Consider the following 16,019-nt stretch of genomic DNA (forward strand, 5'->3'; position numbering starts at 1 on the left):
CTGAAAGGTGATACTTATTTCCTCTTATAATGTCTCCTCATTGGAGCCAGTAACAAAGTCACCACTTGACCAGCATGGTCGGCCTTGGTGAGCATGGTCCATAGAAAGTGCCCCAGACTTGGGATTAATCAAGAAGGGCTTGAATCCCTCGGCTGTCACCAGGGCCAACCACGGATCCATACAGCTTCTCCTGCAAAAAGGAGTACAGTCGCCGCCTGTCACAGCCAGGATTCTGTGAGGTTCACTAGGAAAGCACGATTCCAGGCACACGACGTTAACTTCTCAATACGTTTGTTTTCTCATCCATTTCTCCAAACGTCTCAGCTTATCTGAAACGTCCATACGGCCTCCCAGTGGGCCTGGAATTTGGCACCAGAAGGGTCCGGGCTGGGAGATGGTGTTGGGGGGACCCGCCAGCACCTGTCGTAGTCTGGCGGGGGCGGTTCAGCTCCCTGCCCCCTTCCCCCTTCCCCTCGTCCTGGCCCAGGAATCCGGACGCGGAGCGTCGCCGACAGCGCCTGGCCCGCGTTTCGCCCACTGCGGAGAGGGAGGGGCGGGAGACCGGGAAGGGCAGCGCTGCACAAAGCGCCTGGAGTCTTCGCGGCTCAGCCACGGCGGCCAGCCGCAGTACCAGCGCCCGAGGGGAGGTGGAAACGTCCACAAAATGGCGGAGCCGCACGCCGGGGCCGCAGGGAGCGCCACTGCCAGCTGGCTCCCGCCGGACCCTCCAGCCAGTTTCCGGACCTTCGGAACCGGAAATGGGCCCTGGGCGCGCGCCCGGGCTGGAGTGGGCGGGGCCGCGCTCCCGGAAGTGCCTCCGGCCTTAGCCCCACGAGCGGCCCCGGGGCCTCCGGGGTTCCGCAGCCTCCCGCGGGGTAGGGAGGGAACCCGGAAGCTGGTCGCGCTGTCGGGTTTCTGGCCCTCCCACGCGGGGAAGCGCCGTTCACCGGTCCCAGGGGGAGTGGCGGGATGGACGGGCCCCTCAGCCCCAGGGAGTCCGCAGAATTCGTCGCCGCGAAGAGTCGGGATGTGTCCATTGACGGCGGAGGCGTGCGCAGTGTGGCGGAGCTGCTGCTTGCCAAGGCCTCGGGCCCCGAGCTGAGCCCGGGAGGCTGGAAGGCTCTTCACGAACTGAATCCGAGGGCGGCCGACGAGGCCGCGGTCAGCTGGGTGTTCGTGACGGACACGCTCAACTTCTCCTTCTGGTCGGAGCACGACGAGCACAAATGTCTGGTGGGGTACAAGGGCAAAACGTACAGCGGGTACTGGTCCTTGTGCGCCGCGGTCAACAGAGCCCTGGACGAAGGTTGGTGCTGAGGCCTCCATGCGCCGGGAGGGTCCCCGGGAACCAGTCGGCTCGGGGGCTACGGGTCAGTGAGGCGAGCTGGAAGTTCTTCGTTGCTTAACATGAAGAGGTGCTTGGTCACTGAGAGATGATCCTAGCATCATAGCAGTTAGGTGCTTTTTAAAAAATATTTTGTTTATTTATTTATTTATCTACTCATGAGAGACACAGAGAGGCAGAGACCTAGGCCGAGGGAAAACCTCGGGGCTTCCTGCGGGGAGCCCCTTCCTGGGACCCGGGATCACGACCTGAGCCAAAGGCAGATGCTCAACCACTAAGCCACCCAGGCTTTCCTGAAGTCAGTTTTCTAGAGAACGCCACGTTGATGACCTCTGAAGAACAAATGGACAAATATAACACATTTTATGCAGTCAAAATGCATCTGATGTAATATAGTTGTTAGAAACGGGTGAATAAAGACCGATGAGAAAATAGAGAATGAAGGGTATGCTTCTGATTTTTTAAATTCTTTTTAGTGCAGTCCTGTAACACTGATTGGCTGTCATATTTGCTGTATGTTGTAAAAGCAAGGGTCTGATGGGTATAAAACTATGACAGTGTTCCTTTGCATTTTCTTTTTTCCCCAAGGGATTCCTATAACTAGTGCTTCCTACTATGCCACCGCGACCCTGGACCAGGTGAAGCATATATTCCGTTCTGACACGGACGTTCCCATGCCTTTGATAGAAGAGAGGCATCGGATTCTTAATGAAACCGGGAAAATTCTGCTTGAGAAGTTCCAAGGCTCTTTTCTTAACTGTGTCCGGAAAAGTGAAAAAAGTGCACAGAAGTTAATGCACCTGGTAGTTGAAAGCTTTCCTTCTTACAGAGACGTGACTCAGTTTGAGGTGAGCTGCTTCTGTTGAGGATTTTAGAATTCTTAGTATCTTCTGACGGTTAACTCTTTTACTTCCAGAACTCCTTTTGAGAATAAAAACTTAAGTGTTGAAGTTCATTCCTTGTGGACAAGGAACAATAACAAAATTGTTAGTGTTTCAAAGACATTATCTTATGTTTCCTAACTATTGTACTTCCTTTACTCTTCTGTTCTTTTTTCTTTGTCCTTTTAAAATCTTTCAGACCTGAAAAGCACTGAACCTTCAGTATGATGTTGCTACTCAAGGATAATGAGATCCTTTTAGAATTTCAAGAATATTTACTTCATTGGATGAAAATCAGAATGTATTTCTAAATTCTGTCTAATAAAGGTTTTTTTTTTTTTGAGGCTCTAATGTATGTACGTCCTGTGTGTTTTCTTTTTCACACACAGAATACTTGAACAGTGTTAATTTTCTTTCTCTTTAAACAGATATACTTTTAAAATGGTAAACATTTGGTATACCTTCCCAGTGTACACCTGGGTTCTGATTTTTGTCAAATTTCTTTTAGAATTCATTATCATTGTGTATCTTAACTGTGATAGAATTGAAAGCAACTTCAGAGGAATCACATAGTATAAATCTATTGAATAGGTTACTCATTAGTAACCTATTAACCTATGCTTAATCATACTGAAATTTTAAAGCCACCTTTTTTTTTTTTTTAAGATTATTTATTTATTTATTTATTTATTTATTTATTTATTTATTCATTCATTCATTCATGAGAGACAGAGAAGGAGAAGCAGGCTCCTCGCAGGGAGCCCAATGCGGGACTGAATCCCAGATCCCAGAATCATGTCCTGAGCCAAAGGCAGAAGCTCAACCGCTGAGCCACCCAGTCATCCCTAAAGCCACCCTTTTGAAATAACAATTCAACAAACAAAAATAACCAATAATACTGTTTAAATCACTCTATGATTTACAAGGTGTTTGCATGTACACTCTCATCCAATCCACAGAAGAGCTCTGTGGGGCCTAAGGACGAGGATCAGTATAGCCCTGTTCACAGATCAAGAGCTAAAGTCTAAACAGAAAGGTTAACTGGCTTATTTTAGGCCATTTATAGTCAGGAAATAAATAGCTAGTTTTTCAGTTCTGCAAAGTGAGAAATACCTGGTTATGTATGTTAAGATTCTTTTATTTATTATTATTATTTTAAATTTTACTTAAATTCAATTTCCCAACATAGAGCAAGATTCTTTTAATTGCAAGCGACAAACACAAAATCAGAGAAAGCTTAAGCAAAATGAAGAATTTGGGGATTGGAACATGTAGCATCAGAGACTGAATGCCATCAGGATTCAGTCTCTCCTCTTTTCTTCTCTTGCTCCATACTTTTTGTGACCACAGACTAGCTTTCTCCATGAAGTAGAAAAGGTTTGTGAATTTTGCATCTTCTGGCTTCAACCACCAGAGAGAGGTGATGGAGTAGACACCCTCTCAGCTACTGTCCTAAAATTCCTGGGCAAACATTGATTGTATTCGCAGGGATTATGACCAATTAAGTGTGGCCACAGGGTCTGTGGGTGGGGCAGAGTCTTTTCCTAGAAAAGAGGCCCTAGGCCACTACTGAACTTCATTTGTTCTGACCAATCATTTTCCTAATGCAAGAGGTTACTTTGAGATTTATCTTTGTCTTTGAAGTATGTCATTTCAGCCTTTTTAAAAGAAATCGTGAGTCAAATTCCTTGGTTTACATTCAGGCCATCTAAGTGTACTAGCGTATAAAAAAATCAAACTGCCATTCATGTGGCTAAGAATCCATGTATTCCAGAATCAACATTGGTTGTAGCAGAAGGGCTTAGAGTAAATTTAAGACGACGTCAGGGTGGAATAAATTCATGAGATCATGTAGTTTGTTTGCTTTGAAGTTGTTCTGGGTTCTATGTTTTTATGGAAGAAAGAGTAAACTTTTTTTGTAGATTATAATACCAATTTAGTAAGCAAATTGCTGAGTTTCTATTTTATTACAGCACAGTGCTTTTTTGCTTTGTGCTGAAAGGTTCAATTTTTAAAAACCGTGCCAGAATATAGATTCATTTTAAGGCTGATAATATATATATATATTTTAAATTAGCTTCTTTTTTTTGTATATTTTTTTATTGGACTTCAGTTTGCCAACATACAGCACAACATAGCATAACACCCACTACTAAGGCTGATATATGGTTTTTTTTTTTTTTTAGATTTATTTATTTATTTATGATAGAGAGGCAGAGACACAGAGGGAGAAGCAGGCTCCATGCCAGGAGCCCGACATGGGACTTGATCCCGGGACTCCAGGATCACGCCCTTGGCCAAAGGCGGGCGCTAAACTGCTGAGCCACCCAGGGATCCCCTTAAATGAATGTTAGTATCTGAACTATTTCCCGTCAGTACTCATTTCTAAAACACATTTAAGAAAATATTTACTTATTTGAGAGAGAGAGAACACAAGCTAGGGGAGAGGCAGAGGGAGAAGCGGACTCCCAGATGAGCAGGGAGCCTGATGTAGGACTTGATTCCAGGACACTGGGATTATGACCTGAACCGAAGACAGACAGTTAATGGACTAAGCCTCACAAGCACCCCTAAAAAAACAAAAAAATCTCCAAAACATAACAAAAATCATGCTTAAGGATTCTGACACTTTTTTTTTTTTTAAGATTTTATTTATTCATGAAAGACAGAGAGAGAGAGAGAGAGAGAGGGGCAGAGACTGGCAGAGGGAGAAGCAGGCTCCATGCAGGGACCCTGATGTGGGATTGGATCCCAGGTATCCAGGGTCAGGCCCTGGACTAAAGGTGGCCTAAACCGCTGAGCCACCCAGGCTGCCTGGATACTGACACTTTCTTAAAGGAATATTATATTTTTTATTTTTTTTCAAAAGATTATCATTAGTGTTAACAAAAGCAACATATTTTCTGTGATTCCTAACATAGCACTTGAGCACATAGTGGGTGCTCACTTAATGTTTTGATTAGTCATTTTATTTTATTTTATTTTTTTAAAGATTTTATTTATTTATTCATAGAGATGCAGAGAGAGAGAGAAGCAGAGACACAGGCAAAGGGAGAAGCAGGCTCCATGCAGGGAGCCTGATGCAGGACTCAATCCCAGGTCTCCAGGATCACACTCTGGGCCCAAGGCGGCACTAAACGGCTGAGCCACCGGGGCTGCCCAAATTAGAAAATTTCAATTCAGACAGATTTTAGATCAGTGATTTCCCAATCTGGTATTCCAGAATCAGGAAGCTTTAAAATTCAGATATATTTCCAAAGCAACTCTGATTTAGAGCATCTAGTAGCAATGTAAAAGTCCCAATGAAGAAATTGGCTTCGGGATGCTTGGGTGGCTCAGTGGTTGAGTGTCTGCCTTTGGCTCAGGGCGTGATCTTGGGATTCAGGATCGAGTCCTGCATCAGGCTCCCCACAGAGGAGCCCTCTGCCTGTGTCTCTCATGAATAAATAAGTCTTAAAAAAAAATGGTTTCCCTCAGGTTGTCTTTATTCTGTCATACTGATAAATGTGCATAAAAATCATGAACTTTTTTGATACTATAATCAGTCTTATTTTATGGGGGCACTGGATGGCTTAGCAGATAGCTTGCTTCTCCCTCGCCTCCCTACTTGAGCTCTCTCTGGCTGTCTCTGTCTCTGTCTCTCTCTCTCTCTCAAAAAATAAAATCTCTAAAAAAACAAAAACATTTTGGGCACCTCGTGGCTCAGTGGTTGAGGGTCTGCCTTTGGCTCAGGTCAAGATTCCAGGGTCCTGGGAGTGAGTCCTGCATCGGGTTCCCCACAGGGAGCCTGATTCTCCCTCTGCCTCTCTCTCTGAGTCTCTCATGAATAAATAAATAAAGTATTTTTAAAAAGAAACATTTTGTTACTCTTAAGCATTTGTAATTTTTGACCTTTATATTTTGTTCATGATAAATTTGTTGAAGAAAATCAACTCATGGTCATGGATTCTTTTCATTGATAATTATTTTATAAAGGTAACTATTTTGAACATATTTTATCACTAAACAATTTTTTTTAAAAGATTTATTTATTCATGAGATACACACACACAGAGACAGAGACACAAGCAGAGGGAGAAGCAGGCTCCATGCAGGGAGCCGGATAAGGGACTCCATCCTGGATTCTGGGATCAGGCCTGAGCTGAAGGCAGACGCTCAACTGCTGGGCCACCCAGGCATCCCATCACCAAGCACTATTATGGAAAATGTAGGGAATTTTTATTTTGGATTTGTTGGTAATTTCAGTGATATCAATTAATATTTTAGAAATGAAGAATTTTATTACTAAAATCATTTGATGACTAAAACCATATCAGCTTGTTAAAAATTTTTTTTTTTTTTTTGTTAAAATGTTTTATAGATGACTTGAATTTATTTTTGGACTCCTCACTTGAATCTTATTCTTTGTTTTGTTTTTTGCAAGGGTATTATAATTTTTTTTAAAGATTTTATTTATTCATGAGAGCACACAGAGAGAGAGGCAGAGACACAGGCAGAGGGAGAAGCAGGCTCCATGCAGGGAGTCCAACGTGGGACTTGATCCCAGGTCTCCAGGATCACACCCTGGGCTGAAAGCAGCGCTAAACGCTGAGCTACCTGGGCTGCCCTATGTCTTTATCTTTGAAATACATTTCTCATATTAACTGAAAGACTGCAGTTAAAAAAATGAATGTTGTGATTCTCTTCAGAGATGAGTTTAAGGATGATTGTTTTCTTTATACTTTTCTATATTTTATACAATTAACGTGAATTATGTTGCAATCAGAAAAATTTAAGAAGCTTCCTAAAGAGATACTGTCTAGCCATTAAAAAGAATAAGTGGATGCATTACAGTGATACAGAAATATGTATATGAAATATATGTATATGAAGTAATGTCATTGAAAAAGAACAGTAAATAATACCACAGTTACCACAATTGTATTTTATGTGCCTTGAAAAATATAGGAAGTAAATTTGGAGTGAAAGAGATAGTTTAATATTTATTAGACTCTCTTTTTTTTTTCTTATAAAAGGTGCATAAATTCTTACTAACAGTTAAAATTATTGCACCCTTGAGAAATGTTTTCAACCTGTGCCTTTTTTTTTTTTTTTTTAAATAGCATACATGAAGCTTTTGGATACTCAGGTAACATTTATATTCTTTTCATTCATCAGGGGAAAAGAATTTCTTTTTACAAACGGGCCCAAATCCTCGTGGCAGATACCTGGAGTGTGTTAGAGGGGAAAGGAGACGGCTGCTTTACAGACATCTCCAGTATCACCATGTTTGCTGACTATAGATTACCTCAGGTTCTTGCTCACCTGGGAGCCCTGAAATACTCCAAGGAACTACTAGAAAAGCTTCTTAGAGGTTTGCTAGTTTAATTAAGACATTCTTTGTCATACTGTGAATTGTGTTTGAGTCTGTCTTGTTTCTTTCACAGTTCTCCTTTCCTTAAAAAAAAAAAAAAAAACAAACCCACTACTGTTTGTTGTTAAAAGCACTTGTGAAGAAAAATGCAGGAGGCAAACAAAATGCTTTTTGTTTTTATTTACACTGTGGAATGACCCTCCTTAGACATTATAATTTCCGAGCTTCATAATAAAATGAAACTAAAATTTCTATTCCCCCAAAGGTGAGCAACAAGCAGGCAACAGATGATGCTAGGCTTATCAGGTGTAGTACTTTTTTTTTTTTTTTAAAGATTTATTTAGTTATTTATTCATTCAGAGAGACAGGCAGAGACACAGGCAGAGGGAGAAACAGGCTCCATCCAGGGAGCCCGACTGGGACTCGATCCCCAGTCTCCAGGATCACGCCCTGGGCTGCAGGCGGCGCTAAACCGCTGCGCCACCGGGGCTGCGCAGATGTAGTATTTAAAGAGTGCTAGTGAGGAGGTGAAGGGCTATTTCACTATGTTGTGAAACAAAGGGAACATGGAGTGGATTTCAAATCAGGAGGCTCCGAGGTCTGCCACTATGTTATCTGGCATGGGTGACTCACTTTTCTAGGCTTCTTTATTTACTGTTGTTGGATTTGATTGATTCCCAGGAGTGGGAACTTTTTTATAATAGGAGAGTGTAGATAATTGTGTTTGTGTGAAAATTTGCTTTTTAAAAAAATTTTTTACTTGAATTCTAATTAGTTGACATAGAGTGTGATATTGGTTTCAGGAGTACAATTTAGTGATTAGCTTTATTTTTTAAACATGTCTTTGTATAAGAAAAAGTTATATAATTATAAATATTGTAAATTATATATTATAAATTTATTATATTAAATATATTGATTATGTTATATATTATAAATTTACTTATAAATTACATATTATAAATTATATATAAATATATAAGTAAATATAATTATATATAATTATATATAAATTCTATAATTTTTATGTTAATTTCTCTGGGTGTAGTATTTCCAGCTACTTTTTAATTTTTCTTTTATTTTTATTTATTAAAGATTTTATTTATTTATTCATGAGACACAGAGAGAGGCAGAGACACAGGCAAAGGGAAAAGCAGGCTCCTTGCAGGGAGACCGATACAGGACTCGATCCCAGGACCCTGGGATCACGATCTGAGCCATGCAAGTGCCCCTTTTTTCTTTTCTTTTTTTTTTTTTTTAAGATTTTATTTATTTATTCATGAGAGACACACACACAGAGAGAGAGGCAGAGAGACACAGGCAGAGGGAGAAGCAGGCTCCACGCAGGGAGCCCGACGTGGGACTGGATTCCAGGTCTCCAGGACCACACCCTGGGCTGAAGGCGGCACTAAACCGCTGAGCCACTAGGGCTGCCCAACTCCTTTTTTCTTTATTTTTAAAAGCCAGTAGTTTTTATGACTGAATAATTTTCTCTTGTGAAATAGGTTTCAGTCACTCAAAGAATAACACAATATAAAGATACCATTATTGTGTGATTACTTCTACCAGTGTTTTATGCTTTGGGCAGTCCATTTTGTCCCTCTGTTTCTTCATTTGAAAACTAACAAGCTGTTTTATGTCATAATGCTCATGTCCTGGATCATTAGTTGTTGGATACCTTAAACATTTAAGCATTCAGGACTTTTTTCCATGTAGCCATATGCAGCTGATCTTTTTCTGGCCATTGTATACATTGCTCGTTCCTATCTTAAACATTGTCTTGCCTGGTTTCCCTCACTCAGATTTTCTTTTTTCTAATTCAAATTCTACACATCCACAAGGGCTTAGCTCATATGCTACATCCTCCACCCAGCTTTTTCCAGTTTTTCATTGTTTGTCCATCTCCTCCTCCTGAATGTTGCTAGCACCCAACTATCTCTGCTACTGTGAGGAAACCCCTGGTAAGGGAGCATCAGCATAGCTGTACGGAGTTGTGTGAATTTTCTTCTGCTGTCTATTCCAACTCCAGAGGCTCTTTTCCAGATGTCTAGCTGTAGCTGTTGTTACTGCCTCTGTTATGTCCAGCTTCTTAAAGGATACTCTTTCATCCTTAGCTAGGCTGACAACATGAACTCATTTCTTTGCCTCTTAAAGTTTATTTAAGCAAAGTTAGATTTTTTTTCAGAAAATACTTTACTAGCAAACTAGAGGAGAAACAAACTCTAAACATAAAGGAGCACACGCAAATACAGCACACTAATTTTCAAAGACAATCTTAAGTGAAATCTAGAACCAGGTAGCTTAACTACATGAGGTAGAATCTTCCTTAACTGCCCTTCAATGATATTTCTTCCAAATTTGAGAATAGGCTACACTTAACTTTTTTTCCTCCCTCCTCTTCTGTGTATCTCCAGGACAGCCCTTGGAAGGCCTACCCAGATTTCTGTCCATTTTATCTTTTTTTTTTTTTAATAAATACAGTAAATACAATAAATAAACAAATAAACAAATAAATAAATACTTTATGTTAGTGTGAATTTAGATGTTTTTTCCATCCATTTTATCTTTAAGCCATCTCATCACCAAAGGCCTATTTTTTACCTAATTATAAGTACTGACAATGCAGGTGGGCTAAATTTAGATTCTTCACTGTGATTCTAGGGCTGGCACCAGTCATGATATTTAAGGCCTACCCTAACCCAGTAGGACCGTACCATAACTTGATTAAATCTGCAAAGATCCTATTTACAAGTTAGGCCACATTCACATGTACCAGGAGTTAGGACTTGAATGTGACACACTTCAACAGTACAGTCACTTATTGGTTGGAGGGGATATAAGTAACACTATTTAAGATCCCAGGTGACAGAGTGGAACCTAGTGGGGCTGGGGCGTTGTCCTGATTTTCAGTGGGTCACAGGGCCTCTTAGGTACTATGAAGTTCTGTGGGAGGGTGCAGATAAGTGACCAGAGGCCAAACATAACCTGAAGCCATGTTGTTTGGTCTAACCAATGTTCTGAGCACTTTTAGTTACTAACCCTTGACAATCGAGATTTTTTAAAAATTAGATTTCACATGAAATCAGACTTTTTAAAAGTAGGCACCATGCCCAACTTTGGGCTTGAACTCAACAACCCTATGGATCTTGAGGTCAAGAGTTGCATACCCTACTAACAGAGCCAGCCAGGTGCCTCAAAAATCAAACCTTCTGACTTCTATTGTAAAAGGAGAGAAATACAGGAACACTGGATCTACCTTTATTTTTTTATTTTTAAAGATTTTATTTATTTATGAGAGACACAGGCAGAGGAAGAAGTAGGCTCCATGCACGGAGCTCGATGTGGGACTCGATCCCGGGTCTCCAGGATCAGGCCCTGGGCTGAAGGTGGTGGTAAACTGCTGAGCCACCCGGGTTGCTCTGGATCTACCTTTAGACAGGGTAGCACACGTTCTATAGCTCACGACAGCTTGCCTGTGGCTGCTGCATTCATTTTGTCCCCTTGATCCTCATAGGCAGTTGAGTTGATGAGCCCAGTTCTGGTCTGAGTGGCAAAGCACAGCCAGTGCCCATCTTGCATGGTTCAGATATACCGCAGAGATGGGCACTGAAGATACTGCCGGTCCTGTGGAGCTCGGCTATGTATTCAAGAAGAGCCTGACTGAAGGATCCTGAATCCAAAGAACAGTGGTGGTCTTCTCTTTGCTCAGGTCAACAAAGTTGATTTCCTAGGCTCTCCTTGATGCACTGAGTATGTACCTAAGACAATGCTCATTTTTCAAGAGAGGGGGTGGATACTGTTTACCTGGCCCCCTTGGAGTTCTCCAACGTTTGGAATATTTTTTTCTGGCATCAAACCCAATTTTAAATCCTTTGTTTTCAAGAATTTAATAATCTTGTCATATTTTTAAATTTATGGTTACCCCGTGTTCATTCAACAAATATTTATTAGGGAGCTGGTGTGTGCAAGGTGCTGTGCCAGGTCCCAGGAATATTGACACAAGCCAGACACAGTCCCTGCCCTTGTGGACCTTGCAATTTGAATTAATGCCTCAGTTTAGAAGTGGTTTAAATTACCGAAAATAAATAAAATCTGAGTAGATCTTGTATCATTGGTGCTCAGTACTTCTTGCTCTGTTTTTTTTCCCCCTTGCAGGAGAAATGTTCTCATATGGGGATAGGCAAGAAGTGGAAATCAGAGGATGCTCACTTTGGTGTGTTGAACTGATCCGGGATTGTCTTCTGGAGCTTATTGAAAAAAAGGGTGAAAAAAACAGAGAGATCAATTCCATTCTTCTGGATTATTACCTGTGGGACTACGCCCGTGATCACAGGGAAGACATGAAGGGAATTCCCTTTCATCGCACACGCTGCATATATTATTGATCCAAAGTGCAAACGGACCCAAAGAAAACTTGCCTTTTTGTGTCACATAATCATTTGTACAGTTTTACCTTAATATTAAGAGAAAGTAACAGAGGTTACAGCAACAAGAAGATTGATTACCCAGTCTCACTTAAATTTTTCTGACCTATTTACTCTGTATTCCCAACTTTGTACTTTGTATTTTTGTTGAGTTTTGATCATATTTTCCCTGTCTATGGGCACACAATAGGAATAGTGAAGGAACTATAATGCTCTCTTTAAATCTCACATCTCTTAAAACTAATCATGCCTTGGAACGCCTTGGTGGCTCAGTGGTTGAGCATCTGCCTTTGGCTCAGGTCAGATCCCGGAGTCCTGGAGTCCTGGGATCAAGTCCTGCATCAGGCTCCCTGCGGGGAGGCTGCTTCTCTCTCTGCCTATGTCTCTGCCTCTCTCTGTGTCTCTCATGAATAAATAAATAAAATCTTAAAAAAAATTAATCATGCCTTAAAATGTGATTAGTCATCAGTGATTATATTTCATCCATTCAATTTTCTCAAAGTGTAGTAATTTCTTAATCATTTGATATGGGGGGGAGGTTAGGGTCTTTGCTGTATGAATGCTGCTACTCCTGTACAAATCAATCTTGACAGCTTATTTTAAAATTTATTGGTATTGACAGTGAGTTTTGTACATACTGATTTTCAGTTTTGGAAATCTCTAGTATTTTTTTTTTCAGTGTAACTATATTGAAACTGAATAAAGGTTTTGAAATTTTTTCTTAAACCCAGAAAGGATTATTCCATTAAAATAGAATTTACCACATATAATCTTGAAAGGTTTACAATGAGGGGTGGCTGGCTGGCTGTCAGTTAAGCGTCCTAACTCTCCATCTCAGCTCAGGTCTTGATCTCAGGGTTGTGAGTTTAAGCCCTGCTGTTGGGTTCCACACTGGGCATAGAGTTTACTTAAAAAAAATTTTTTTTAAACCGTTTATAGTGAGTTTGATTATTTGCTTTGTGTTGTGGCAATCTCATTACGTACCAAGCACTCATTTGCCACTTTCATCCCCACCTTCCTTGTAACAATCTTGAATTCTGTTAGCTATCTACCTAGCTCCTTTCACTGTGTGAATGAGAAAAGGTATCCTTTCCCCAAGCACTTTACTGCCATCTGCTGAAAATTTATCGTACTAACCTTATAAATGACCATGAACATAAATGTGCCCCTCCCCTGCCCTTGTGCCCATATACCACCCCACCACCCCATCCCTGCTTCCCCCCTGGTGCACTGCACAACTTGCACCACCATAAGTAGGGCTTTGTACTTATCCCTCTCCGTGTGACACAGGAAAGGTGATCCCATCTTCATTCCAAAAGGTAGAGCACTTAATATGAATAGTTTATTCATGGTAATCCTATTCTCTGCCTGTGATCGCTTTAGTAATGGGTATATAATCTCATTCTGACATGGGAGGGGAGGTCTGAGGCGAATCTCATGGGAAAAGATGTCTTCACTTTGAAGAAAGAGATCTAGAAGAAGGTCCCTCTTCATCCTCTGAGCAATGTTCTGTCTAAACCTGGTACCGGAAGCTGTAGTAGCCATCGTGTGGAGCCAGAGCCCTGCGCCCCCTGCCCTGCCTGAACCTGTCTGGGCTATGGACTTCATTCCTGAGGGAATAAATACGACCTATTGCCATCATTTTACATTAGTCATAACCAATAGTTTCCGAATTCACTTGCTCTCAGGAGATGACTCCTGCCGCCCTTCCTGCCCCCTCTCTCTCCTGCCTACCCCTGTCCCCTTTCTTCCTTGTCTTCCTTTTTTTTCTCTTCTTTCTCTTTTTTTCCTCCTCCTACTCCTCCCTCTTCTCCCCTCTCTCATTCCTCCTTCAGGCTCAGCCAGCTCTGGGCTTCCTGTTTTCCTAATCCATCATGGGAAGATGGGGAAGACAGTTCAGTGATGCTCTTTAATGCCCAAGACACAGCTGTCTTTTCTCTTGTGCCACTGTGAATAGCTTGGACTGATGACCCAAAATGACCCCCTAATCTGGACAGCAGGGCTGAAAAGCCATGAAGCTGAAGAGAGTGAGCATTGCCAGGAAGGTTCTAACAGCTACCACAGGCGTTTTTGCCTTCGTGTCACTGACCAGAACTTAATCATATGACCACAACTAACTGCCAAGGAGGGCAGGAAAGTAATCTCTCTTGTAGGCATTGGGTGCCAGCTAAGCTGTGTAAGAAGTATGAGTGGATATTGCCAAACAGCAAGTTTTCAGCACCACGCATGGGTTTTATTTTCATACCTGATACAAGCTACGAATTTAAATACCACTTCACCTAATGGTTTTAACAGCTGATGATCATTTTGCAGACCTATTATGTCATTGGGGATTGCAAAATAGTAATGTTCTAACATTTTTGGTTTTATGGGTTTGCGCAAGAATAACCCCTCCATGGATTTGAGGGTAGTCTGGGGGAACGTAACATGGAGCTGGCCCTTGGCATTCCAGAAGATTGAGAATATTGAAATAGGATCTAAAAAGAGGTGGGTTTTGGTTTTGGTTTTGGTTTTTGGTGTTTTTGTTGTTGTTGTGTTGATTCATTTTGCATACCCTCTTAAAAACAATTAATGAAAAAATGTGCACAGCTCCAGGAGTCCCCTCATCACAGCCCTCCATTCAGAGAAGTGTTTAATTTACCGCTAGAGGATTTCTTCCTTTTCAGTGCATGCAGTTCTTGGTCCTGCTGCTTGGAAGAATGAAGAGGTAGACGAGATGAAGAGTGGTGGGTAGCAATGCTTATTGATTGATAAAGTTTATTGAGTGATAGTACAAAGTCCCGGAAGAGGGAGAGGACCTGAGAGTGTTGCCATTGGAATTTCTAAGTCTAAGGGTTTTGTGGCACCTGGGCGGCTCAGTGGTTGAGCATCTGCTTTTGGCTCAGGTCTCAGTGGTTGAGCGTCTGCTTTTGGCTCAGGTCGTGATCCTGGGGTCCTGGAATTGAGTTCCGCATTAGGTTCCCTGCAGTGAGTCTGCTTCTCCCTCTGCCTATGTCTCTGCATCTCTCTGTGTCTCTCATGAATAAATAAATAAACCTTAAAAAAAAGTCTAGGGGTTTTTATGGGCTAGTTGGCTGGCTGTTTTAATCTGATTAAACCCTCCTTGTGCCTGTCACCCAATCAGGGTTTTGTCACCTATCACATGGGAAAGGGCAGAGGGCTCCTTCCAGCTCCTTCCTTCATTACTGTCACTAAACCAGTTTTCTAGCAGAGATGGAACATTAGTAATGAAGGATAATTGGAAGACAGGCAGGCAGGGAGAAGGGGTCCTGTTCTAAGAGGGAACTACCCTTAAAAAGGGAAAGAGACCCCACCCTGTTTTTTAAATTTATTATTTTATTTTTTTCACCCTGTGTTTTTTAAAATTTGTTTTTTATTGAACTTTGATTTGCCAACATATAGTATAACAGCCAGTGCTCATCCCACCAAGTACCCTCCTTAGTGCCCATCATCCATTTACCCCATCCCTCTACCTACCTCCCCTTCCACAACCCTTTGTTCATTTCCCAGAGCTAGGAATCTCATGGTTTGTCTCCTTCTCTAATTTTCCCCACTCAGTTCCCCTCCTTTCCCTTATAATCCCTTTCACTATTTCTTATATTCCCCATATGAGTGAAACCATATTGTCCTTCTCCAATTGACTTATTTTACTCAGCATAATACCCTCCAGTTCCATCTACATTGAAGCCCATCCTGTTACTGACGGTGTTACTCAGTGTCCCAGCTTGAAGTCTTCTTACTGGGAGGATTTACAACCTGTCTGTGAGAGAAAGGCACTTGGGTGACTTAACCCAGGCCCAGGCACCAGCTCAACAGCCAGTGGGATATTTAAACAAAGAGAGTAGTGGCAGCAGCCTGCCTTCCTGGTCCCTGAGGTTCTGAAACACCACCTGCAAGGAGCCCTCCTCTACCTTCCTCACATGAACAACTACCTGATGTGATAAGTAGATGAGCTGAGGACAGAAACCTGATTGGGTGACAGGCATGGGGAGGGTCAATCAGATTCAAACAGCCCC

At 41.8% G+C, this 16,019-nt stretch overlaps 1 protein-coding gene across 1 annotated transcript; it reads left to right on the plus strand.

Annotated features, from left to right (window-relative positions):
* The first annotated feature begins 824 nt into the window (after nucleotides 1-824).
* Nucleotides 825-12,729, plus strand: C2H9orf64 (chromosome 2 C9orf64 homolog). The gene is made up of 4 exons (XM_041745804.1): nucleotides 825-1,306; nucleotides 1,934-2,193; nucleotides 7,384-7,579; nucleotides 11,735-12,729. The coding sequence occupies exons 1-4, from the start codon at nucleotides 970-972 to the stop codon at nucleotides 11,962-11,964; spliced, it is 1,023 nt and encodes a 340-aa protein (XP_041601738.1). The 5' UTR covers nucleotides 825-969; the 3' UTR covers nucleotides 11,965-12,729.
* Nucleotides 12,730-16,019: the final 3,290 nt, after the last annotated feature.

The sequence above is a fragment of the Vulpes lagopus genome, chromosome 2 (genome assembly GCF_018345385.1).
Source record: "Vulpes lagopus strain Blue_001 chromosome 2, ASM1834538v1, whole genome shotgun sequence".
Taxonomy (NCBI): Eukaryota; Metazoa; Chordata; class Mammalia; order Carnivora; family Canidae; genus Vulpes; species Vulpes lagopus.

What these genes read in the sequence shown, in the direction of transcription:
- C2H9orf64 (XM_041745804.1), top strand. Translation starts at nt 970, where the DNA reads ATGGACGGGCCCCTCAGCCCCAGGGAGTCCGCAGAATTCGTCGCCGCG. An exon ending in CAACAGAGCCCTGGACGAAG is followed by an intron (nt 1,307 to 1,933) that starts GTTGGTGCTGAG and finishes TTTTTCCCCAAG; the next exon opens with GGATTCCTATAACTAGTGCT. An exon ending in GAGACGTGACTCAGTTTGAG is followed by an intron (nt 2,194 to 7,383) that starts GTGAGCTGCTTC and finishes TTCATTCATCAG; the next exon opens with GGGAAAAGAATTTCTTTTTA.